Source organism: Leptonychotes weddellii, chromosome 8 (genome assembly GCF_054177405.1).
Source record: "Leptonychotes weddellii isolate Sample4059 chromosome 8, ASM5417740v2, whole genome shotgun sequence".
NCBI lineage: Eukaryota > Metazoa > Chordata > Mammalia > Carnivora > Phocidae > Leptonychotes > Leptonychotes weddellii.
In genome coordinates, this window is record NC_138376.1 from 122219935 (window position 1) to 122247417 (window position 27483).

At 42.1% G+C, this 27483-nt stretch overlaps 1 protein-coding gene across 3 annotated transcripts in view; it reads left to right on the top strand.

Moving 5' to 3' along the window:
• The window catches only part of SNX9 (sorting nexin 9), a 105828-nt gene that overhangs the window by 71417 nt on the left and 6928 nt on the right, over positions 1–27483 (top strand). For all 3 annotated transcript variants that reach the window (XM_081829232.1, XM_081829233.1, XM_081829234.1), the window contains 9 exons: positions 1110–1194; positions 3462–3587; positions 3708–3825; positions 11803–11933; positions 16310–16413; positions 17984–18087; positions 21401–21478; positions 25721–25797; positions 27120–27209. In XM_081829232.1, the coding sequence (XP_081685358.1) occupies positions 1110–1194; positions 3462–3587; positions 3708–3825; positions 11803–11933; positions 16310–16413; positions 17984–18087; positions 21401–21478; positions 25721–25797; positions 27120–27209 (913 nt within the window). The remainder of the gene's footprint in view (positions 1–1109; positions 1195–3461; positions 3588–3707; positions 3826–11802; positions 11934–16309; positions 16414–17983; positions 18088–21400; positions 21479–25720; positions 25798–27119; positions 27210–27483) is intronic.

Consider the following 27483-nt stretch of genomic DNA (forward strand, 5'->3'; position numbering starts at 1 on the left):
TGTATGAGCTGTGCTTAAAGACTGCCTAGGGGGGCACCTGGGTGGCTCAGTCGTTAAGCGTCTGCCTTCGGTTCAGGTCATGATCCCAGGGTCCTGGGATCAAGTCCCACATCAGGCTCCCTGCTCCACGGGAAGCCTGCTTCTCCCTCTCCCACTCCCCCTGCTTGTGTTCCCTCTCTCGCTGCGTCTCTCTCTGTCAAATAAATAAATAAAATCTTTTAAATAAATAAAATAAATAAAGACTGCCTAGGGAAAAGAGGTAAGTCATGTGAGGATGAAGGAAAAGACAGGCCCCTGAGACCATCACATTGGCTTTTAATTTGGTATATGAATGAAATAGAAGTAGTGTAGCTGGTTTTTTGTAGGAATAATATTTCTTTTTCTATTGTAGGTATTTTGCTTTCTGAGGGTCTTTTTTTTTTCCTGTTTATTAAAAGAAATTAATTCTAAAACCCAAATTAATTTTGTCCTCTTTAGAAGTAGTGCTTTGGATGGCTGTATGTTTATTCCAGCTTTTCTCTGATTTTAGAACGTTTGGGGTCTCTACTAAGGAGGAGACTGGTTTTCTTTTGTGTCTTGTAAACCGGTTCTGAAGATGAGTCTAAAAGAAGATGGCTTATGAACAAGTGCTTATGAACAGTGACGGTTTCTCTGGGATAATTGTGGCCTCCTGCAGGGACTATGTTGAAAGACAGCTTCAGTTTGGATACAAATGCTGGCGTGTGGCCACGGCCCCATGTGTTCAACTCCAGGGGCTGTGCTCGGTACTTTCTCCTCCCGTGCCCCGGGGGACAGTTTTCTAGGCTGCCCTTCACTCTCTGTGGGGTGGTAGAGTGTTTCCGATCCAGTTAAGCAAGTAGAGCACCCATAAATATCACACCTTCTGGAGTCAGACTGTTCTCTTACCAGATAAAGCTTAATTAAATGACTAATTGGCCATTGAACAATCTGATTACATTAGGTTTCATTTACCAGTTTTCCTAGTCCTGCTACATCTGAAAGGCAGAACAAGGTTAAAACTCTTGTATTAAGGAAATGTGGACCAGAGTTGTAGAATTCTATAAGGAAAGACATAAGACTCACACACGGGCATTTATCTTCATGACTAGATTTCCTGGATTTGCAAAACCTGGAATGGAACAGTATTTGTTGGCCAAGCAACTAGCAAAACCCAAAGAGAAAATTCCTATCATTGTAAGTTTGTTCACTTTTGTTTGCTTCCTTTGTTTCTAATTAAGCTCTTTTTATGATATCTTAAAGCTAAGAGGGTTATTAGTCTTCTGGAGGGTATTTTTAACACGTTTAATGCTCCAAATAACTGACGGTATGTATTAGTATTGTAAGAGTAGTAAAGATAATTGGCATCAAGTGATGCCTGTTGTTATATTTAGGTATTTTTTAATTTTTACCTCTATGACTATTACTAATTGAACCAACCACGTCTATAGTATATATTCTTTTAATAATTTTTCTTCTCTAAAGTGTCTTGAAGACATGCTGTCTTCCTGCCAACTCTGTATATTTAGCTAATAAGCCCAATTCAAATATTTAGGTTTCTGCCCTGGCAAAGTGCATGCATATTATCCAAATAAGATGCCCTTTCCGGGGCGCCTGGGTGGCTCAGTCAGTTAAGCGGCTGCCTTCGGCTCAGGTCATGATCCTGGGGTCCTGGGATCAAGCCCCACGTCCGACTCCCTGCTCAGTGGGGAGCCTGCTTCTCCCTCTCCCTGCCACTCTGCCTACTTGTGCTCTCTCTCTCTCTGTCAAATAAATAAATAAAATCTTTAAAAAAAAAAAAAAAGATGCCCTTTCCACTGCGCTGGTAATAATTAGTCTTTCCTCCAATAAAGCAGCTGTCAGGTCATAGTAAGGACTAAGCAAATACAAGCTAGGAGTTAGTGACACCATTAAGAATCTCTCCCTCAGAATAACTTGATTATTACCTAACATGACATATAGGCTCTCTGTTTTCACCCAAATGTTGATTGCTGATAGATTTTCTTTCTAAGCATTATCTAGTGCTATATTTCCAGATGAATTCTGGAAAAGAGAACTCTGGCTATCTTTTGACCCTATTGACTTAACCCTGTAACTGTAGGTTGGGGACGGGGTTGGGGGAGAGTCTTGAGTGTAATTATCATAGGCCCAAACAAGGAGGAGGAAACATCTGGTCTTATTCTAATAATCTCTAGGTCCTGGGAAACTTGATAAAGTACAAAAATGATACTGGATTTTTATTATTATTATTATTATTAGTTCCTACATCTTTGAAAAGCTTGAAATCCTAGAAACTCCAGAAAAAAGGGCTGTGGCCAAGAGCCCCTTCCTCCTTTTTCCCTCAAAGCAAATTTGGGGTAATTATCTTCTGAGTGGTTAGATTAAAGATTATTTTAACTTTTAAATTTTTTCTTCAGACTTTTTAGTAAATACTGAACATGTATTGTTGTTTTTACTAAATTTAAAACTCCACAGGACTAAAAGCCCTCAAAGGGGACTTTATCACAAGCATGATAGTGTTGTAGCTAAAGTACCCCAGCGTCGGAGTTGTCCCGTAAGTGTCACGTAGACCTGGGCCCCCTGTACCCTGTAAGCAAGCCACCTGTGCAGGCTCCTGGCATGGAAAGGGAAGCTGAGGGATAATGCCTTCGAGTCTTCAGAAAACCAAGAGAAAGCAGATACGTGGTTCTTTGCTCTTAAGGCACAGTAACCCTGCCCACTAATAAAATGTGAGCCCCTGGATATTGGGCCCTAGTTGATCAGAGTGGCCTCTTTTGGTCCCACTCACTGAGGGCGGTTTCCAGAGATTCCTGCCCTATAGCTTTCAGGGTTTTCTGGATCTGGGCTCCTCCCTGAGGAGTCATAGTAGCTTATTGTCAAGATCTTCTCTTTAGTCCCTTATTAGTAAGATTGTTTGAGCCCTGGTCACCTCCCTGACCTCATAACCTCTGAACTTTCTTACCCCACCCTACTTTTTCTTTCTTCCACCTTTAAAAAGAATTAGGACTGAGTATACAGAAAGTGAAAGTAAGCATTGAGAAAGGTTGAGGGCAGTTTGACATTGTCAAGACATCCAGGTGTGTAATTTCATATTTCACAAAACTACCAGTCTGTGATAGATTGGAAATCTTTTAAAACCAGCCCTTCGTCACAAATGACTAAGACAACTGGACTAGAGAGAGGAAATTGTGTTCCATCCTACACTCCCCTAGAGGAGAGGGAGACAGACATCTCTTCTCCATGGCCTGAGATGCCCACATGGAGAGCAGAAGGGTTTGTCCTAGCAAGTGTGTCTTTAAATATATAACCTTATCAGGAACAGAGAGCATTCATAGAACTTCACAAAGAGCAAGAATGACCCTCCACAGGACTTGTAGTCCTAAAAAGAATCATTTGATGATTTATCAAATATATTGACTATTTTTCCATATTACAAAATTAACTCTCCCTGAAACGTTGTGTAGGTCGGAGATTATGGCCCAATGTGGGTTTATCCTACCTCTACGTTTGACTGTGTGGTAGCAGATCCCAGGAAAGGCTCCAAAATGTACGGTCTGAAAAGCTACATTGAATATCAGTTAACACCTACTGTAAGTATCGACGTTATCAAAAACAGATTCATGCATGCATTCCTAGCTAAAATTTGCTTTTTTCTTCATTTTCCATAGTTGGCATTGGTAATGTTTTCTTCTCTTTCCCTTGTATTTTAGAACACTAATCGATCTGTAAACCACAGGTACAAGCACTTTGACTGGTTATATGAACGTCTCCTGGTTAAGTTTGGGTCAGCCATTCCAATTCCTTCTCTCCCAGATAAGCAAGTCACAGGTGAGTGCATGTGACACTCAAATGACAAGTAATGAGACAGCAGAGCATCTGTCCTAATGTATATCAGTAATGACATTTTCCATCTTCTGGAAGAACAAAATGTAGGAGTTTGGAAAATACTGTACATGTATATACACTGTATATAATATGTACACCTAACGAGAATGTTTCATGAAATTTCCTATCAGAGTTCTTATACACGTATCTTAAGTTCTAGCGAAGGCATTGTGTCCTTCTTGCTACATGATTTCCTGTAAAAGTAATATGTGAATTCTTTAAATACGAAAAATGACACCTGAGAAAATAGAAATGATCTAAATAGCCTGAAATGGAAATAAAAATGTACGATCCAAATGATGTCGTGCAGTCCAGCCGTGTTGCTTTCATTAGAGGTATGGAAGCATCAGATACAGAAGCCACAGAGCATCCAGGTATTAACGTAAGAAATTGTCAAGTTTTCCACTCAGTTATTTTGGTGACTATTAATATTTAAATGTTTTTGTTTATCATTGATAATGACTCTGTCCTGTTTCTTATTTATTTAATGTGTGCTATTTGCCCTGCTCCCCCTGCCTCAAATGATCCTCTGGTAGATAATTCACAGTGCTACCAAAGCCCCTTGTAAATATGCAGTCAGAGAGTATTTGTTTCTCTCTGCTTTGAGAACTGTCACTGATTTTTTTTTTTTTTTTTTTAAATCTCCAGCCTCATATAGAACCTGGAGTATCAGTACTCAGAACTCAGTATGTTTGTCTTGGAATAAATATGTAAAGAAGCTGAGCTTTACTGAAGATTAGAAAGGGTTTAGTATGTGGCTAGAAAATTTGCAGCTAAATGAAACTAGTAAGTATAGAAAGGAGAGGATCAAAGATGAGAGTAAGGCCTAAAAGGTCAGCACTGGAGAGGCCTCGAAGGAAGAGCGACCTCGAAGGGCTGACCTGAGCCTGGTGGGAGGATGCGTAGAATCTGTGAAGGAAAACTTCTTTCCTGGGGGTCAGGGAAGACAGAGAGGGCTGAGTCCTCATTCAGCAGGAGCTGAGGTGGGTAGTTGGAGAGGGACGGGGAGTCTGGCAGCCAGATGGCGGAGCCGCTCTACACACTTCCAGTGTCGTGGAGACAGGTGTCCCTCCCTGCTGGGTGTCCCCTGCACGCTGCTCGTGCACATGCTCAAGTCAGAGCCGTTCGGCAGGCTCTGGTCCACACTGCTGAAACAGGGCTTCGAATCTGATTCCAGAGCTTGCTCTGTGAATGTACACGATGTAACTCAGCTAGTCCTGAGCTAGAACAAGTTACTTTAGGATAAGAAAGTCACTCTCCTTAAAACTTTACTTTGTGCTTTACTTTGCTGTATGTTTAGGTTTCTGTAAAATTTTTTGAGATGGAAAGTTTTGTTTTTACAGAAGTTGTTTTGATTGTGACTTTTTTTTTTTTTCTGGAAAACTTTTCAAAAATTTCCAACTGTGCGTAGCTGAGAGTGGGGCTGCATTGCCCAATGGCTGAGACAGCCTGGCTGTCACCTGGGGTGCTCCTGCACGTCCCTCGTGGAGCCAGGGTGGCTGAGTGGAGGCTGCGGCCGGGAGGCCCGGTTGGTGTAGACTGATTGCGGCTTCCTTCCACCCCGAGGGGTCACCATGCCCCCCATTCAGATACTCACTGTCCCTCCTTATTATTTGACATCACAGCTTTCCTTTTACAAATAAATTTAAATTGATTTCCATGAAAACTTCAGTTCTGCCTTTCCCCTCGTTTTCAAATTTCAGTCTGTTTCTTGAGTTTTATGTTCTCCTCTGTCAGCTTGGTTAGCACATTATGTGCTTCATGGTGTCCGAATAAACAGACTAATGAGCTACTTGAGGGTTGTAGGGATTTCTCCTGTCTTTTAGGCTTTAATACATTGTTTATCCTGGACCAAGATAACTCAGTGCTATTTTAAAGCATCGTAGAGTCACAGTTCTCCCCCCCATACGAAGGTTTGGTTTTTTTAAAGTGCAGGCCCGAAGCCAAGGGGGTGTCATAGAAAAGCAAGAAAGCAACAGCCGCTCAGTCTGAAGAAAGTTGAGCTTTGATTCACTGACTGGGATATGTGCCGAGGAAACCGAAAAGCACAGAAGCCACTTTTATTTCTCCCTTCTCTCGTTTGCCTCCTGCCTGTGGTCCCCACAAGATCATTATTATATAAACTCGCCTCTCACTTACATCCTGGAGAAAAGAGAAAGGAATGCCAAGTAGATGATGTCATGATATTTCTGTGGACTTGATAATCATTCCATGAGAAACTTACAGCTAACATTTTTTATTTGTTGATAGATTTTGTTTTTTTGAGAAATAATATTGAATGAATCTGGTTTTATTCCTGGGTGCAAACTGGTATACTCACATACTTGGTAAAAACCTAAGGTTTGTTGAAAATGGGGAATCAGAAATCCCCCTCCCCCGACCTTCTTTCTAGTTCTCTGGAATCTGGTAGGAAAATCCTAACGAGCACAAAATAACAATCTGAAGTCAGAGTTTGGAAATAAACCAGCAAAAATTTTTTCAGGAGGGATAAGAATCATTAATGAATTAATTAATTTCAGTCAATGAGTACGTTATAAACTCTCCACTTTCTCCTAATGGAGAATTCAGTATAACCCAGGTTCATGTTGACTTACTGGGTCTTTTCTGCCCAGGAGGTGGGTCATCTTCTTTCCAAGGGGTGAGACTTTGTTTCTTCGTAGTTTAAGGTTCTGTAGCACTTAATCTCTACTCCTAGGAAGTGCAAAAATTGAATTGTTTTGAAATACAGGAAGTGTCTAGACCCAGCATGCTGTTCAAGTGACACCTTTTAGGTAATGAGTTTTTGCTGTGTGGCTCTGTAGTGCTCTTCTTTTTAAAAGAAATTTGTGCTTATTTGTACTTACAATTTCTAAAGGAAAGGCCAGGCTGCATTTTTTAAAATTTATTTGTAAACTTCTATACAGTAAACGCACTCCTTTTGGTGTATAGTTTTAAGAGTTTTGACAACTATCACTACAGTCTTACACCCACCCCGCTGTATTCAACCATCACTCCCCCAGATTCCCTTGAGCTGCCCCTTTATACTCAGCCCCTCCCCCTAGTTCTAACCCATGACAGCCCTGATGGGTTCTTTGTCTCTACAGTTTTGCCTTTTCCAGAATATCATTATAAATGGAAGCATATAGACCTACCTCAAGAAGCAAGAAAAATCTCAAACAACCTAACCTTACACCTAAAGAGCTAGAAAAAGAAGAACAAACAAAGCCCAAAACCAGTAGAAAAAAGGAAATAATACAGAGCAGAAATAAATGAAATAGAAACTAAAAAAAGCAATAGAACAGATCGATGAAACCAGAAGCTGGTTGCAGAAAAAAAAATGGAAGCGTACAGAGTGTGTCTTCTGATTGTGGCTTTGTTCACTTGGCATTGTGCATTTGAGATTCACGCATCTTGTGTGTATCAGTTTGTTTATCGGTTCACTCGTTGGAAGACATTTGGGTTTCCAGTTTGGGGCATTTATAAATAAAGCTGCTAGAAACATTTACATACAAGTTTTTGTATGAATGTAAGTTATCATTTCTCTTGGGTGAATACCTAAAGGTAGAATGACAGGGTCATTTGGCAAGTATAAGTGTCATGTTTAAGAAATTGCCTGTTTTCCAGAGTGGCTATTCCATCTTGGAATCCCCACCAGCAGTGGATGAGAGTTTCGGGGGCTCCACATCCTTACTTGCACTTTTCGATACTGTCAGTTTTTCTCTGTTCTAACAAATCTATTAGATATGTAGTAGTACCTCATCATGGATTTAATTTGCCTTTCACTTGTAACTAGTGGTATTGAACATCTTTTCATGTGCTCATTTCCCTTCCATATATTTTCTTTGGTGAAGTGTCTGTTTAAATCTTTTGCCCATTTCTCATTAGGTTGTTTTCTCATTATAGGATTTTGATATCTTTATATTCTGGAAACAAGTCTTCTGTCAAATAATGTGATTTGCAAATAATTTGTCCCAGGCATGGCTTGTCTTTCTCTCAACAGTGTCCTTTGCATAACAAAAGCTTTTAATTTTAATGAAGTTCAAAGTACCAATTGTTTCTTTTATGGATTATGCTTCAGATACGACAAAAACCTCTTTGCCCTAGCCCAAGTTCCTGGTAATATTTTCTCCAGAAAGTTTTGTAGTTTTAGGTGCATTTTGAGTTAGTGTTTGTGTAAGATGTGAGGTATGATAAGGCAGAGGTTTATGTTACGCATCTGGGTATCTAGTAGTTCTCACACTGTTGAAAAGAGTATTCTTTCTCTGTTGAATTTCCTTTGCATTTTGTCAAAAATCAATTGAACATATTTGTGTGGTTTTATTTCTGGACTGTATTCTGTTCTGTTGATTTATGTGTCCATCCTTATGCTAATACCACACTGTCTTAATTAGTAAATCTTTAAATCGGGTAGTATAAATCCTCCAACTTGGTTCTTTTTCAAAATAGTTCTGGACTGTTTTTCATTTGCCTTTCCATATTCATTTGAGTTAGTTTGTGGATATCTATAAATAATCATGCTGGGACTTTGATTGGTATACATACAGTTTGTAATTGTTATATCTTCCTGATGTAGTGACTCTTTTGTAATTATGAAATGTGTCCTCTTGTCTCTAGTGAAATTTCCTGTGTTAAAATCTATTTTGTCTGATATTAATATAGTCACTCCAGTTCTCTTATGGTTACTGTGTGCAAGGCTTATCTTTTCCCATCTTTTACTTTCAGGCTGTTAGTGTCTTTGAATCTGTATCTCTTGTTGACAACATTGTTGGAGCTTGCTTTTTTATCAGGTCGGGAAACCTCTACATTTTGATTAGAGTTTTTGGACCATTCATATTTACTAATTATTGACCCAGTTAGGTTTACATTTGCCATTTTGATATTTTCTATGTGTCTTGTTTGTTCCATTCCTCCTTTACTGCCTTTCTTTTGTGTTAAATATTTTCTGATGTGCTGTTTTAATTCCTCTCATTTTTCCACTAAATTTTAAAAATTATTTTCTTGCCTCAGTGGATACAATATGCATCTTTCTATAATGTTACAGTGCACTTCATATTAATACTCAATTATGGTAAAATTCATAGAAACTTTTCTCCAGTATAGCTCTGTTTCCCTCTCTCTTTTTATGCTCCTGTCATCATATATTTTATATCCATATCTGTTATAAATTGAACAATACAGTATGATAATTATTGCTTTCTACAATCTTGTCTTTAAAAGAAATTAAGAGAAGAAATTAGGAAAAAATGCATCTTTTATGTTAATCCATGTATTTCTGCTGCTTTTCATTTCTCTCTGTAAATTTGGGTAATTTCCTTTTAGCCGGAGGCAGTATTTTTTTAGCCTGAAGGACTTCCTCTAATATTTCCTTAATACAGGTCTGCTATTGGTTAATTCTCTCATCTTTGTTTATCTGGGAATGTCTTTGTTTTGCCTTTATTTCTGAAGGATAGGGGTACTGGTTGTAGAATTCATGGCTGACAGTTTTCCTTTCAGCATGATGAATTTGTCTTTCCATTGCTTCTGATCTCCATTGTGTCAGATTCACACACACACACACACACCCACACACCCACCCACCCACCCAAAAATCGTGAGGCATTTTTCACTTGCTGCTGCCAAGATTTTGTTTCTGTCTTTCAGCAGTTTGATTCTGCTGTATCGTGGTGTGGTTATCTTCATATTTATCCTAGCCAGGTTTGTTTAAAGTTTTCCATCAAATTTGGGAAACTTTCCCCTGTTACTACTGCAGATAAATTTTCTTCTTCTCTCTTCTCCTTTGGGGATTCCCATTACCGGTATCTTGGTGTGCTGTATGTTTTCTGAGGCCCTGTTCATTGTGCTTCCATTTTTTTTTCTCTCTATGCTTCAGATTAGATAACTTCTATTAATCTGCAGATTCCCAGATTCTTTCTTCTGCCATCTTGAATCTGCATTTGGCCCCTATAGTGAATTTTTAATTTCAGTTATTGTATTTTCAACTCCAAACTTTTCATTTTAATTTTTTATAAGTTCTTTTTCTTGAGAATCTTTGTTTTGATTCCATGTCATATTTCTCTTTACATTTGTAAACATGACTTCCTTTAGTTCTTTGAATGTATTTCTAGAAGCTGCTTTGTGTGCGAAATTCAGCATCCAGAAACATTAAGGGACAGTTCCTATTGACTACTTTTTTGTTGATATGGGTCATATCTTGTTATATCTTTGCACTCTCTTAATTTTTTGTTGAAAACTGAACAGTTTAAGAATATATTTTAGCAATTCTCGATTCTAATTTTTCCTCTCTGAAGGTTGTTGTTTCTCCTGTATTTGTTTGGTAAGTAACTTGCTTAGGCTCTGAAATCTCTCTCCCCTGAAGTTCAGTTATTTTTGTGTTTTTTTTTTTCTTTTAAGTTTGGCTTCTTGGGGTTCACCATTGTGTCTGTGTAGATTTGTGGTAAGCCTGCCTCAAGCCACTAAGGCTTCTGTCCTCTGCTGATGGATGTCTGTGTGGGTAGGAGACTGCATTCAAAGCTCAGATAATTTTCAAGTTGGCTGTCCTGGCTTTTACTTTTTTGTGAGCCTTTTTGTGTCTCCTTTACAAGTGTGTGCAGCCACAGAGTTGGCCAGGGGTATGTGGCTGGCTTGGATCCCATCTGGACTCCACTGTTTCTGCACACAGCCTCAGCCTGGAATATGCTTGGCCCAACCAGGCAATCTTGGCTAGTGGAGCCGTTGGCCCTTCCTGTTACCCAGCCTCTGGATTGTCCCTGCCGCCACCACCGAGCAGGGGCATGTCCCCCTGCTCCAGGTCAGGCCAGCCTCTTACCTCACTAGGGGACCTGCAGTGGCCGGTCTTCACAGCCTGTCCTATATGGGCAGACCTTCCATGTCCACCGAGGAGAGGGTGGGGAGGCCGAGGGGCAGTGGGGGAGACAGGAGCAGCCCCAGGCCAGACATTTCCATGCTACAGATTTCCACGCTTCTTGCATAAAGTTCAGCCGTTTTGCAAATATAAACACTTCTCAGATGGCTCTTTGCCTTTGGTTGATTTCCAAAACACTTATTTTTGGTGGCTTCTGTCCAGCTTTATAATTATTTTGGGGGGATGGGAATAGCTGATTGCCTCACTCGACTGTAGCTGGAACTTTCATCTCCAGAAGCCTTTTAACTAATAGTGGTTTTGTTTGGGAGGCTTATAAAAATGTCCAGTGTTCACTTGATGACTGGTATGTCAGGCTTGTTAAGCTGATTTTCTGCTCTTAAAACAGAAATATCACTCATTAAGCTATCTTTTAGAATGGTCATAAGCTCTGAGATGGTAGCTTTTACTACCGCATTAATGGAAAATGGCTTTTTCTATTTTGGGCTTAAGTAATTTAAAAAACCAAACGGAATAAAGAGCTCAGTCATTCTGAGTTACTTTTCATAAATACTAAGTTTAAGTTTGTGTATCTGAGATTATATTGCATTAGGACACATTTTTATAAATATAGAAATTTTATGCCCTTTTTAAGAATTATTTATTAAATTCCATTTTCTTGCCCCCTTTCTTGCCCCATAAGGCTTCATATGGTCACCACAGAATGGGCATAGTCTTAGTTTATCAAAGTTTTTCATACCAAGATAAGATTTGCTTTTGAATTTGTTGAGTACTTAGGGATCCTTGAAGAAAATCGCACTTTGTGGCTGTGCTTTTTCTTGTCACAGTTAAAAAGCTTGTTAATTTGTTAAATCAGAATCTCATTCTTATAAACTAAAGTGTCTGTTGTATCTTTCCTGTGTCTCTCTGAGCATTTGCTGTCTTACAGCTTGTTTTTAGGTTAGTGAGAAATTACCATGGTCTTTACCTTTTACTAAATAATGTTCTACCAAGTACCCGTAGATACAAACGGCTTTTCCTTTGTGGTGACGGTAACTCGCTTTACACTGCAGTCTGCATCACTCTTGCTGTGCCCCTTGCAGGTCGCTTCGAAGAAGAGTTTATCAAAATGCGCATGGAGAGGCTCCAGGCATGGATGACCAGGATGTGTCGTCACCCAGTAATCTCAGAAAGTGAGCTTTTCCAGCAATTTCTAAATTTCCGAGATGAAAAGGTAGGACCTGTTATTATGGTAGTCTTAGGTCATATTGAGAATTGTCACATTCACATCAATTTTATGTCTGAAAGTTAAAATTATGTCAGTTAGCTATTTCTCATTTCCTCCAAAGACAAAGAGGGGACAGAAACCTAGGTCTTCACCATAGGAAATAAGTCACGCTATGTGGAAGAATGCTTGCCAGAATGGTTTTCCATAAATTGGGAATGGACTGGCCCAGAGTTGGCAGGAAGTGAATGATGTGATAGTGTGAGGAATTTTTTTCCCTAGATGCTTTTAAAAATACCCAAACTGGATCCAGGATATTATCCATATGAAGTGAAGGAAATAGAGTGAATGATTTCTTGACATCCTTTTTTTTTTTTTTTTAAAGATTTTATTTATTTGGCAGAGAGAGACAAAGCGAGAGAAGGAACACAAGCAGGGGGAGTGGGAGAGAGAGAAGCAGGCTTCCCGCTGAGCAGGGAGCCTGATGCGGGGCTCGATCCCAGGACCCTGGGACCATGACCTGAGCCGAAGGCAGATGCTTAATAACTGAGCCACCCAGGTGGTGATTAACGTAACATTAAAAAAAAAAAAAAATCCTCTTTTGACCTTGCAGTGTGGTAACATCATGAAAAGAAAAGTAGATTCAGAAGTGGACCATCCTTCTCAAAACAGAGTCATTTTTTCCAGAACTATAGTTGCATGTCCAGAGTAAATGCTGGTCTGTCTTTGTCCCCCTGGATAGTCATTCTGCCAATGGCCACGTGTTCTTTGTTGAGAATCAAGAAAACATTGGCTGTTTGACATCTCATTATTGTCTGCTTTGGAAATAGTTTTCTCTCTCTCTCAGTAAGCTTTTACTCTATAGTGTATCTTTTTATCCTGTAAAGATGGTTTCTCCATATTTCTCTTGTAACAAATATTACATATCTTAGAAAACAGTGCAAAGAATAAAAGCGTAAGTTAGCTCAGATGCCAACAGCAGATACAAAATAAGTTAGAATCCTAGAAAAAAAGTCATGAGATTATTTTCATGTCTAATCAAATACTAGCGTATTAAATACTTTGTTGGAACTTTCAGACAGATTTACTTGCTAAACTGCTTTGTAGTACTTTTCCCTTGTTAATGTGAACACATTTATAATAAGTATAAATAATCTGGCTCTGTGTATGCTTACAGACATAGGCATACACTTAATGTAGTATAAAATATTTGGGCCTTATTCTCAGTTGCTGCTTATTTCTAGAATTGGCAGGCTCATTTGAGTGGGTTGCATGTAACCAGGCCAGGAGCTAGGAAACAGGGAGGTGCTTCAGCATTTTTTGTCTAGATCGTAGCTCTGGCCTTGCAAGGTGCCCTGGAAAACTGATTTCTCTGGTGAGATGTAATGTTCAGCCATAGTATGCCCTGTAACCATATAGTGGTGAAACTAGGTACTTTGAGTGAGTTACTTTGTAAACTACATGGAATCCCCTCCCAAGTTTGTTGCCTTTAACAAAAGTCCTGATTTTCCAAAGATTTGATTTAGAAAGCACTTCTAAAGATTATGTCTTACACAGAATATTATTATTAAAGATACTAATACATCTAGACACTGGGGTTTGGGTGGATTTGATACAATAGGAAAAAGAAAGAACTTGGAGTCAGGGCTCTGCTTCTAGCTCCTACTGTGATCTTGGCCACAGCATTGAATCTCTGGGTCACAGTTTCCTCACCTGCTAAATGACTGTGTAAAACTAGATAATCACTAAAAACTGGGATTCTGTGGCCAGAAGTAGCTTGTGTAGATGGATGGACATAGTAAGTTTTCTGTTACTAGAAATAAGTGGTTAGTACGATAGCTGGATATAAGACATTACATATTTACATACCAGCAATAAATGAAAACAAAATGAAAGTCTAAAAAAAACTATCAGACTAGCATAAAAATATATCTAGGAATAGTATAAGAAAATGTACAGAAAAACTCTACATAAAAAACTATGAAACATGTTTGAGAGAAATAAAACCTGGCTAAGTGTTCCAATGCTGTTTCATGGATTGACGAGCAGAAGAGATGCTATACATGTGGAAAATCAAAGCACTAAGAATAGCCAAAGTACTCTTGAAAAAGAATGACGTGGGAGGAGGGCTTTATTGGATATTAAGACTCATTACAAAGCTAAAATAATTTTAAAAGCATGGTATTGGCATAAGGATAGACCATGGAACAGAATAGAGTTGGATGCTTGATTCATGGCAAAGATAGTGCCAAGAACAGTGGAGATAGGACAGTCTTTCCAGTCAGTGGTGCCGGATCAACTGGATGGCGTCATTGAGGAAAAATGAGATTTGGTCACCACCTCACGACAGTCTACTGTTGATTTTGTTAGGGATGACACCGGAATCGTGGCCCTGTCTATTAAAGGTATTTATAGGTGAAATGATACTATGTCTGGGACTTCCAATAAAATCAGCAAGAAGAAAATAAAAGGTAGAATGGAAGAGAATAGAAAAACCAAGACTGGCAAAATGCTGATACATGTTGCAGCTGAGTCTGGGTGGGGGTTAGACTTTTCTCTGTACTTTTATACGTGGTTGAACGTTTCTGTTGTATAAAGTTTTTTTTTTTTTTTAAATCAGTTCCAGGTGGTTTGAAGGTCTAATGTGAAAGGCAGCATAATAAAGCTTCAAGAAGGTTACATAGGGGAATATCTTCATACCCCTAAGGTAGGGAAGGATTTCTGAAATATGACACAAAAATGACTAGTCACACAGGAAGAGGGTGATAAATTAGACTACATTAAAATTAAGAACTGCTGTGTATCAAAGAAAGCCTTTAAAAGTGAAAAGCAAGCTAAAGATCTGAACATACAATAACCAACAAAGGGCTGCATTTTGGAATATATGAAAACCCATACAAATCCATAAGAAAGATAACCCAGTAGAAAAGGAGATTTGGTGTAAGGTACCTCACGAAACAAAGTGTCTCAGTCATCAACAGATATGTAGCAAACTACTTAACCTCATTACCTCATTAGTCATCAAGCAAATGCAAATTAAAACTACAGTGAATGCCACTGTGCACCTGCCGGAATGGCTGACATTAGAAAGACTGACCAGGGGCGCCTGCGTGGCTCAGTTGGTTAAGCGACTGCCTTCGGCTCAGGTCATGATCCTGGAGTCCCGGGATCGAGTCCCACGTCGGGCTCCCTGCTCAGCAGGGAGTCTGCTTCTCTCTCTGACCCTCCCCCCCTCATGCTCTCTATCTCATTCTCTCTCTCAAATAAATAAATAAAATCTTTAAAAAAAAAAAAAAATAGAAAGACTGACCAAACCAAGCTCTTGGTGGGCTGAGGAGCTTTCAGGCACTGCTGGTGGGTGTGAAATGGGTAAGACCAGTTTGGAAAACCACCTGGCATTACCTGCTACAGCTGAACGTTTTCCACCCAAGCACACACCTGGCAAAAGGGTGCACGCGTGCACCAGGAGTCGCGTACATAGCAGCTGTACTCGTCACCTGGCGGGGCCTGGGGGGATCCCAGTAGCAGGATGAATGAATAAACGGGGGGGAATGCACACAGTGGAACGTTGTGCCACGGTGGAATCCACGGACGGCAGCCTGACGGCACTGTGGCCGTAGCTCCCGAGCACAGCCTGAGCCCAAGAAGCCAGACACAAGAGAGTACGCGGAGAGTGGCCTTTGTTCAGAAAAACTAGCAGACCCAGATGAGGGACGTGTGCTTAGACGATGAGACTTGAAAGGAATGTGAGGAACTGGGCAACATTAAAGAGCGGATCCTGGTCACCTCGGTGCGGGAGGGAAGGGGAGGTGATTGGGAAGGGGCAGGAGGGGGCTTCTGGAGTGCTCGCTTTTTTCCCTCGGCCTTGGGGTAGTTCCCCACATATCGCGTTGTGAGAACTGGTTGCTGTGCACTGTTGTTGGGGCAATTTTCTGTGGATGGATGGGTCTATATAGGTAGATCTTGCAAAAATACGTTTTGTTTTTTTTTCAGTAGCGCATATTACTGGCTCCTGTCTTGTGTTTTAGGAAAGCTTTCGTCTTTTTAAGAAAACATTTAACCTAAACTTTGAGGCACTTGGTCGGGACTCCCAGGGGTGCTGAGCTCACTGTGTTAACGTCGCTGCGCGCTGGGAGAGCAACGGGATGGAATTACCTCCCCCCGAAGGGACTCGGGCTCCCAGGGACCACTCTGCACGTCGGCACTGTCCGTGTAACCGACATTACACTGGGACATGCAGACACCCCACGGTGCAGAGGGCGATGGCGTGGGAGCTGCTGCCGAAAATCAGAGCTAGTCAGTCAGTGAGCCGATTGCACTAGGGAGTTTGAAAGACCAGTTTGACTCCGCTCTCCACTGTGACATTATAATGTTCTTATTTGCAGGAATGGAAAAGTGGAAAGAGGAAGGCTGAGAAAGATGAGCTGGTGGGAGTTATGATATTTTCCACCATGGAACCAGAGGCGCCTGACTTGGACTTACTAGAAATGTGAGAGCTCTTGTCACACCTGCCTTCTTCCCAGCCCGTGTCCCCCTCCCGTGCGTGCAGGCCACAGCCACAGTGCAGGGTGTGACCGTGATCGCGTGGGGGCCACGGTCAGGTGACCAGGAAGACTTCGTTTGCACGGGAAAGCACGGTCTTTCTAGCCATAGCATCAAAGTCTGCTTTGTTTTTACCTTGAAGTCCGTGGTTTCTTAGCTGACACGGAAATTTCTAGTTGTATCTAATACAGCACGATAAGACAAAGTAGCCCAGGGCCAGCGCACACCCACGTAACAGTCAACAAGGCAGAAGTCTCTGAACATTGCCTTGAAGGAAGCAAATCTCTAACCTGCTTTTTTGTGCTGTTTTTCAATTTGTTGTTTTTAATTATGTAATTTTTTTAAATGTAGGCTTGGTTGAAAATCAAGTAGTTCCTTTTCTATGTAAAGGCTAACAAGAAATCTTGGGGGTTTTGTTTGGTTTTTTTTAAGAAGTTTTTTCTTATAAAATTAAGAGAAGAAAAAAGAGGGCGCCTGGGTGGCTCAGATGGTTAAGCGTCTGCCTTCGGCTCAGGTCATGATCCCAGAGTCCTGGGATTGAGTCCCGCATCGGGCTCTCTGCTCCTTGGGAGCCTGCTTCTCCCTCTGCCTCTCTCTCTCTCTCTCTCTGTCTCTCATGGATAAATAAATAAAATCTTTAAAAAAAAAAAAAAAAGAAGAAAAAAGAAAAACACAATCTTGCAACTACCCAGAGAGAAAAATCAATGTTAATGCGTTGGCCTAGGTCTGTAGTCTTCTGAAACGTCCTCTGCACATATGTATCTCAGGGAAAAATTGTTTAAAACGGAAAGACCTCACACTGTGCATTCTGTCTTCTAATCTGTTTTTGTTTTTGTTTATTTAACATGATACTAGGATGAGTTTTTCAGGTTGGTACTTTTTACATCCTCAAAGAACTGAGATGTTCAGTATCACTTACCTGGTTGTGTCCAGGTTACCTTCGGTTCGCTAAAGTACTTGCTGGAATGCATGAAGACCCACTCAGTACCTCCACTGATAGAATTCCACTCAATCATATGTTCAAGAAATCATGATTTTATATACTTTAGAATAATTTTAGTTAAAAGTCACAGGGAATTGAGAGGGGAAGGGAAGGAGTTAAAATTTAAATGGCAGATTTTTAAGTCATTCTTTAAAAATCTGTTGTTTTTTTTAAAGATTTTATTTATGTGAGAGAGAGAGAGAGAGAGTGAACATGAGCAGCAGGCAGAGGGAGAGGGAGAAGCAGGCTCCCCGCTGAGCAAGGAGCCTGACGGGGGGCTCGATCCCAGGACCCCGGAATCATGACCTGAGCTGAAGGCAGCTGCTTTACCGACTGAGCCACCCAGGCGCCCCTTCTCTAAAAATCCGAATCAAGCCTGGTTAAAGAGCAGTTGTTACAGTGCAAGAAAACAAGTACCCGCGGTTACGTTCGGTGGGAGTCTCCCCCGACCGTGTTGATTTTTCTCCTCCTCCTCGTCACACTGACCGTTTGGTAGAAGAGTCAAGGACATGCCTTCTTGTGTTTTGCCCCACAGAGAACAGAAGTGCGACGCCGTCGGTAAATTCACCAGAGCCATGGACGACGGCGTGAAGGAGCTGCTGACAGTAGGACAGGAGCACTGGAAACGGTGCACGGGACGTAAGTGCCGTCCTCACGCCAGCTCTGGGCCCTGGTCGTGGCGGGGCACGCTCGGTCTGTGGCCTTCACCGCACTGAGGAGCCGTGCGCTCGGACGCAGGTGCCTTAGTGAACTGAAGGAATGTCATACCCACAGCCCGGTGGCAACCTCACTTGTCAGCCCTACTCAGACAGCAGAGAATTGACTCCAGCAAAGCCAGTTCAAGAACTTGCATAAAACACCGTGTTCCCTTAAGTGTTTCTAGTTATTTGGGGTTTGTAATCTACGGACCATTAATCTTTTCTGCATGTGTAGAGAGTATTTGTTATTTTTAATCTCATGATTGTACTTTTTAGGCTTTATCCATTTGGTAAGTAAGATGTTGTATACAGAATCTTCCTCAACTTACGATGGGGTTGCATCCCGATAGGCTATTTTCCACTTAGGATGGGCTTAAGTCGAAAATGCGTTCAATACACCTAACCTCCCAAACACCACAGCTTAGCCTGGCCAGCCTGCCCTTGGGCAAAATCATCTCACACAGGGCCTGTTTTATAGTAAAGTGTTGAACATCTTGTGCCGTAACTGAAAGTGAAGAACAGAATGGCTGTCCGGGTGCAGAGTGGTTGTCAGTGTGCTGGTCGCTGATCCCTGTGGTCGCCGGCTGGCGAGGCTGCCGCTGCCCAGCATCACGGACAGGGTCCTCCCACAGATCATAAGCTCGGGACAGGAACCAAATTCAAAATTCCAAGTATGGTTCCTAGTGAATGCATATTGCTCTGGCACCATCATGAAGTCAGATTGTTAAGTCAGGGACCATCTGTATTTGCTACAGCCCTAATTTTTTTTTTTTTAAGATTTTATTTATTTATTGGACAGAGATCACAAGCAGGGAGAGAGGCAGGCAGAGGGAGATGCAGCCTCCCCGCTGAGCAGGGAGCCCAATGCGGGGCTCGATCCTGGTACCCTGGGATCATGACCTGAGCCAAAGGCAGACACTTAACCGACTGAGCCACCCAGGCGCCCACTACAGCCCTAACTTTTAGGAAAGGCCAGGATAGTTGGCTGTGGAAAGCGTGAGCTGGGTCAGACTAGGGGCAACGTGAGCCCGGGGGGCCCTGCCAGCCATGGCTTCTACCTGCTCTTTCCATGTCCTCGAGGACTTCTTATCCCCACCCCCACCCCAACCCCCCCTTCCCTTTGTGTCTAGACTGTCATTCTGCTGACCTATGTTGTCCTGTATTCCCTGGCCCCTCACGTCACGTAGTCCAGGCAAGGAAACTGTCACTGCCAGCCATGGGGGTCACACCAGCCAGCTGCCCTCCCACCTCGGAGGTGGGCCTCAGAGGACAGGTCACCACTGCGGTTCCGTTCACATGGTCTTCGAGGGCCAGACACGCTCAGGAGTTTCCTCCCCTGTCCACCTGTCCTGTCCTTATCACCAGCTCAGCCGCCTGAGTCCCAGAGAGAAAACTGAGCTCTAGTTACCCAGAAAGTGGTGCTGCGAGTCCCTGACTCAGTAACCTAACCTCGTATGAAGGCTAGTAGGCTAGCCATAAGGCTGGTATCTAAGAATTTTCTGGCCTTCAACTCGTACACCCTACAAGAATACTGGTTGTATTCAGTTTTATTTTGTTTTTCTCTTAAAAATGGCTTCTACTTTGAATAATAAAGCTAATACATACCCACTTTTAAACTGTGATACTCAGCATAGGAAGGAATTTAATTATCTGTTTTGTAAAGATTTATTAACAAATGATATTTTTCTTCTAAAGAAGGGAAAAAATAAAATTTGAAGTCAAAAAATAATTTTAACGAGTAAGAAACTGAATGTGGGGGCGCCTGGGTGGCTCAGTCAGTTGGGCGTCTGCCTTCAGCTCAGGTCATGATCCCAAGGTCCTGGGATCGAGCCCCGCATCGGGCTCCCTGCTCGGTGGGAAGCCTGCTTCTCCCTCTCTCACTCCCCCTACTTGTGTTCCCTCTCACTGTGTCTCTCTCTGTCAAATAAATAAATAAAATCTTAAAAAAAAGAAAAAAAGAGCACAGTTAATAGCAATATTAAGATCCATTAAATCCAGACCTGAAATCTAAGCCTTATCAGGAGTTGGCAGACTGTGGCCTGGAGGCCAGATCTGGCCTGCTGTCTGTTTTTATAAAGTGGAACACAGCCAGGCCCACTTCTGTACGGATTACCTGTGGCTGCTTTGCTGTTACAGTGGCAGAGTCAAGTACTTTCAACTTTCAAGAAACCTGTGGCCCCACAAAGCCTGAAATATTTACTGTCTGGCCCTTTGCGGAAAAAAAAGGTCCTGCTTCTCACTGAATGATCCTCTACCATTCACATAATACTCGACATCAACAAAACCACTCGCAGCGGCGGGCCATCCGTTCGTGCTCGAGAACAGTTGCTCCATTCTCATGGCACGGAAATACGATGCCATATCCTAAATATAGCACTAATTAGGCCTGAAATGGGGAAGTACACAAATGCAGCATTAGAAAACAAAATGCACCGCCCTCCTTTGGTCACAGGGAGTCAACTCATGAATAAAAAGGGGAGCGACGCTTCTGTTAGTGATTTCATTGTAAAATAATTAATTTTAATTGATAATTAAGAGCTTAATAATTAAGCTCTTATGAGACCATAATAATAGTAAAGCATTGAAATCTGTATGTTCTTTGAAAGCTAGAAGGGCCCGCAGAGATCATTTCGTTAATCATGTTATACAGTTGAGAAAGCTCAGATCCCTCCTCCCTGGTCCTGTTGAGTCCTTCTGCCATATTTTTCTCCACACCTTGTTGCCTTCAGTTTTGCAAATAATCATTGATGCATACCTAACAGTGGGGAAAGCAAGGCGTTTGGAATCACAAGTACCCACATCCACCATTTATTAGCCATGCGACCCTGGGCAAGTCAGTTTACTTAGCTGAGCCTTATTTTCCTAACCCGCGGAACGGAGATGGTGTGTCTGCACACGGTAGAGGGGTTGTCCTGGTGATCACCTAGGACTCGGTGCAAGTGCTTGGTCAACTAGAAACCCTCTTCCAGATGAGCTCCCAGGCGCTTCAACTTAATGCCGTGAGTGAGGATGTGGGGCCAGGGTGGTAGTTCGGAATGAGAGCATCCGGCCACGAACTGAACAATCAGTTAATAAATTTCTTTGAAAAAATTCATGAATTTAAAAAAGCCAGTGATTTTATTAAAGAATATAGACTCTTCTGAGTCACTTCCAATTTCTTTTATGACAAAAGTAATCACTTTCAGGAAATAGTCAAATCCCATTCCTGTTTGCTCAGAGGACTAGTTAACAATGTCTTCTTCTTTCTCTTTCAGCGTTACCCAAGGAATATCAGAAGATAGGAAAGGCCTTGCAGAGTTTAGCAACAGTGTTTAGTTCCAGTGGTTATCAAGGTACGGCTGTATTTATTTATCCTTCGGGCCCTTAGTGTCTTGTGCGGACCAGCCACCCCCTCGGGCTCTTGCAAGCACACAGAAACTCTGCAGCTAGGGACCTTTGTCACCGACACTTCAGCCGGCTAGGCTGCCCCACTCAGTACTTCTGTACCCTCACCTTAACTACTTTTGAGAAAAGTGGGGCGTGGTTGTACTCTGTGTTTCTTGCTAGCTTCTTAGCCTTTCTTTGCGCTCAGAGACCGCTCTTGTGTTGCCCTGGAACAGGCAGCTATGATAAGTCACCCTCTGCCCTTGCTTTCATGTCTCTTCCAACCTCAGAAGTCAGGTCCTCCTGTTACAAAGGCCGGAATTTGTCAAGGCCGTTTGGAGGGAACATTTTGACTAAGTAACAAATTCTCGTTGCCTTAGGTCTCTGTGTGACCTAGAATTATTCTCAGCTGTATATGGGGCGTCTTACGTACCATACTGTGCATCTTACCTGTGGTGTCTCGGATTCATTGTACTTTTACATTGACAGCACTTGTGAGAACAAGCTAGCTGTTCTCCTTTCTATTTTGGTTTACTTTTGCTTAGTTTGCTCAGTGGAGCAGGTAGCAAGTAAAAGTATTTGTCAGGTGAGTGGCACTTACTAAATTTACATGTGTCCAGTCACTTACAGAAATGGCAGAATTGGTACTTTGGCCATGGTGTTTATTCTGATAGGGAAGACAGTCTGTGGAGGTCAGTGTCTGAGCGTTTTTAGGAACAAGAAATGAGTCTCCCACCAGAATGGAAGATTTGGGGCTCCCACATATGAATATTTCTTTCTGTCCTGGCTGAATTGTGTCTTACAATCCCAACTTTTAGATTGGATGGGAGCCCTGATGATTAGTTCATCTGGCCCCCTCATGTTCGAGATGCGGAACATAGGCCTGGAACGATCAGCCTCCTGGCCAGGGTGCCACAGGGGGTTGACGGAGGAGCCAAGTGTAGGGCCACCCCCATTGCTTAGGTGCCGGCAGGACTCCAAGAGCACTCTCATCTTTGTGCTTCTCTAGTATCTTGACGGGTGGAGAGCTTGTGTTCTGAAGATGCTGGACCCCGATCAGTGTCCCATGTCAGAACTCACCTGAATCTCGCCTTCCTTAAGCCTCCCCCCAAGAGCTCTCTGTCCTCCAGCCCTGCCCCCGCTTCCCGCCATCACCCCTTAGTGCACAAAACCCCTGTGGGAGAACTGGCTCTGCATTTGGGGCTCCCCCAGGTTCTGGTCCCTCATACCAGCCCCCATGCTTCTGGTAAAAGCAGAGCAGAGCCTCCCGTCCCAGCCAAGTCCCTCTGCTGTGAAAGGCGCCCTTTTCCTCCGCTCTCCCCCGGCCTCCAGACCCGACAGCTTGCCTAGGGTGCGAGGCTCAGCCCTTTCTGAATTGAGTTCCTTTGGGTTTCTTCATTCCCACAGTGCTTCCGTGACTTTACGGAGAAATATGATGGTTTAGTTTATTTGGTATTATTACATTGAGAGCAAGGGTCTTGGCAGTTGTCCCCATGCTAACTGGAAATGGAACCGCTCCAAGGTGAGATTGTAAGCCTAACAATGATCCTTCCAGTAGCATGGACCCAGACTTGACTTCCATTCCTTGAAGTCAGAAAACTTAAAAACCATTCAGAGCTAGAACACAGAATTTGTAAACAGCAATTCCCTTGTTCTCCGGGTCAATGCCAGGAGAGACAAACCACTCACCCTTCACTAAATGTCATGTTAATAGAGGGCACAGATAATTGAACCAAAAGTCTTGAAAAGGGGGGAGGAGAAGACAGTTGGTAATCTGGGAAATGGGTCCTAAAGACGTCCTTTGTAGCTTTATACTGTACATAAGTCTTTCCATATATTTCTCGTTCTGTAAATTTCAGTAGAATCTGCGTACCTTCCAAATGATCGGCTTCTCTCCGGAGTTTCCTATCTGTATAACTTCAGCCCGGAGCAACCTGGCAAAAAGGCAGGATAGAGAGGGCTGTGGGGGGGCTGTGGGGGAGGCCCCGGCAGGATGAGGACATCCTGGAGGGGAGGTGGAGTAGGAGAGGACCCTGAAGATGCTCTGCCTTCTCCGCAGCGCCCACCCATGTGATCCCGCCCAGCCGTGCCTCACTTGGCGTGGCTTCCTTACTGTTTTCCCTGCTCAGAGCTATCAGTCCGTGTGTTATCAAGTATTCACACTGCAGACGGCACTTTGTCAAGTATTAAAAGTACTCAGTGTAATGTGCTTTACGGGGAATATCATTCAACTTCCTAGAGATCTTGTTTCCAAAGAACTTCTCAAGTGCCCACAGACTAGCTTTTCACGTTTCAAGGCAAATGAGGGTCAGCAGAGTTGAGTGCTGGGTCTTATCACGCCTTCCTTTGCTCAGACGTGCTGGTGACGTGGGGCAGTGCTGCACTCTTTGATCTTGCAGTAATTCAGAGGATTCCGGTTCCTAAGAATATTTCAGATTATGTTAAATATAACCTTCCATGCTCCCTCTCTGAGTACAGAAACTGATACTGGAACAACACAGAGACTATTCGCATGGCCTTTGTGCAGATCCATGAAGCACTTCTTATGGATTATCATGGAAAAATAATGGATAAAAATATTTAGATGGTTATCTGGAGCGGAGAAGAGGAACGGGTATAGAAGCTAGACCTCCGGTTTTATCTAGTTTTACAGATTTTACTTTGGAACCATGGGAATGTTTTACATTTATATTTATTCTACATTTATTATTAGAAAACAAATTTAAAATGTAAAAGAAAAAAAAAATCCCTAAAAAGCAAAAGCAAAATAAATCACTTGATACATCAGGATGAAGGCATAACCACGTAGAGAAGAATTATTTCACATCACCGTAAAACATTATATCAATGATTCTACATCCCTAGTAGCAGATTCCTTAAAATCAAAAAGACTTCAAAAATCTTTTGTTTTCAGTAATTATATAGTTAGCAATAAAATATTGGTATTGTTATTCTAAAACTTCTAGAACTATTTTACATATTGTAGGATAAAGCAAATACGTAATTATGTTACTGTTTTTAGGAACTAAGTTTTTTAAATGAAAGAGCTAAACAAAAATCAAAAGTTTTAAATACATTATGAAAAATCCTGAAGTCCTAAATTTGAATTGGAAATCTCCATATGAGCTCATTATGGTTTTCCTCTTTTAAAAAAAATATATTTTTCCTTGCTGTGTTCATTGAAAAGGCCTAGAAATACCCAATCCAGTCACGAGAAGCACCTCTGGCGCCCCCCACAGGGAGATTTCTCAACACTCTTCCTCCCAGATGAACCAGAGCTCCTAGCAGAACCCAGATGCTGATTTGAAAAGCCTTCCACTGGCCAGTAAATACAAAGAGCATTAGTGAAAATAATACTTTCTCTGCAATGGAGCTTATCAAGTATGTGTAAATCCAGACTTGCAATGATACTTTTTTAAAAAGTTAATCTGTTACCTTTGGGGAATGGTTAGAGGATCAACTCATTCTGAAAATGGTAAAGAGAAAGAAGCATTTAATGTGCTTTTTCTCTTCCAATACCTCAAGGTAACCAGGTAGTCGATAAAGGAGAGTTCCTCTTTATAGAAGTGCTTCAGATCAAGAAGGAGTGATAGGAGTAGAAGAGCAACACTTTGCAAACCGTTCCTTTTAAAAGGATAGATCTAGATGGTACAGGGAACAGAGGACTGTGTTATCACCACAGACACAGTCAGCAAAACCCAGGCTGCAGGTACCAAGGCAAATACCTGGTTTCTTCAACGGCCCAAAAAGAAATTTGCGAGAAAAAAGGGAGGGAGGAGAAAGAACCTAATGATTGAAGAAACACTTCAGCTCTCTGCCATGTGGGCTTTCTCTGAGTCCTGAAAGCAGCCAGCTCGATTCCAGATCCAGGGAGCTGCCCACTGACCAGATAATTCTACAGGAGCAATTCTCATTTCTCCAGTGTGATGTTGGTATTGTCCTTGCCTTTTAAAGAGTGCTTATCTCTGACATAGAATTTATGGGTGCATTGTAATGTGGCCAGCGAAAGGGGGAGGTAGGGGATGGATGGTGCAGGTGCAGAAAGACTGGCCATGAGCTATTCATTGGGAAGCCAGGTGATGGGTAGATGGGGACTCATTACACTGTCCTCTAGTTTTGAAAAGCGTAGTGTTTGCCATAATAAAATTTTTAAGTAAAATAAACGAAGAGAAAATACTCACGAGCCCTGATGTAGCTGTACTGATTTCCAGGTGAAACCGATCTCAATGCTGCAATAACGGAAGCAGGAAAGACTTACGAAGAAATTGCCGGTCTCGTAGCAGAACAGGTACCCCCATGGCCGCCGGTCCCAGTCCTGGTGCAGATTGTACGCTGTTGGACCCACATGTTTCTTTAACCAATTTTAAAACAAACTTTGCAAATAGATCTCCTCTTCTTTTCTATCTTTGTTCATTGTGTATGGTAATAGTGTTTCTTCGGGTAAGCCAAAGTGATGGATACATTTATCACCGAGAAATCTAAATGAGTACCTTCCAGTGTCGGTGGCTCAGATCCATCCTCCGTCATCAGGGGGTTGGAATGTTAGGGCAAGAGCACCGTTCACGCCACCGTTTGGACTCTTGCCCTGCCTGAGGCCTGCTTGACTCGGCTGGTAAATGGCAGGCTCTCAGGATTCAGCAGCCACTATGGAGAAGGCACCCACGCGGGCCCAGGCAAGGGGCAGGTCTCTGTTCCAGCCACGTGGCTTTTATTGGGGCCTTCAGTGGTCCGATTCCAGTTCTTTTTACAGAAAACAGATAATAAATTCCCTTAAGGGGAGTAGGCATCAATGTTGTTTCAAATCCCTACATTAAAGAAAAGTTTCTCAGATGACTTCTTGAAATACGTGCACACATGCGCACACACCTTCATGTTGGTCACTGACTACCACTACTTATAGAAAAAGATTAATTTTTAGAACTGTGCATAACATAGCTATTAAAAATTATAATTCAGGGGTGCCTGGGTGGCTCAGTTGTTAAGTGGCTGCCTTCAGCTCAGGTCGTGATCCCAGGGTCCTGGGGTCGAGCCCCGCATCGGGCTCCCTGCTCTGCGGGAGGCCTGCTTCTCCCTCTCCCAACTCCCCCTGCTTGCGTTCCTTCTCTCGCTGTGTCTCTCTCTGTCAAATAAATAAATAAAATCTTTAAAAAAAAATTGTAATTCAGAAAAATTGAAAAATATTAAGTTGCCAGTTAAGAGGACTACCAGGTTTGTTTGTGTTTTTTTTTACGTTGGGTGAGGACTACCAGATTTTTAATAATAATTTATATTCTCTGCTAAAACTTAGACATTAAATGATTACATCTTATTTGCCTGTATATAAATAGTATTAACTAGTTTTTTCCCCTACAGTATCATATTTTGAGCCACCTCAAAATAACTAATTTTACCAACCAGCCTAAAAATGATCTAATGTTTTATCATTTTCTCTCCAATCTACGATTGAGAATGTAATAGTCTTGGGGGTTGTTTTCTTTCAGGAAAACTAGGCTGAATGTTTAGCCCTTGATATACAGTAACTCGTACCTGAGGCTTGGCTCATACAGTCCTCCAGTACGACCCTTTTCTGGATTTCTCTGCCAGTAATAACCAACCTGTGTCTCGTTGTAGCCAAAGAAAGATCTCCATTTCCTCATGGAATGTAATCATGAATATAAAGGTTTCCTTGGCTGCTTCCCTGATATTATCGGCGCCCACAAGGTAACTTGATCCCAGAAGTGCAGACAAGATGACATGGGTGAGCCAGGGCCGTGACGCATGGCCACTGAGCGGGCCCAGTCGCTCAGTACGGCCCTGAGTCGGGGAGCTTTCTGAAACTGGCCGGAGCTGCTTGGGCTGTTTAAATAGTGAGGTCCCATAAGACGTTTAGACTATGGGTAGTTTCTAGTTTCTTCGAGTCTATAAAAAGATTACTTTGAGGAAACAAAAATGTGAAAAAAATATTCCTTTATGCCTATACTTGGGTCAGGTATCA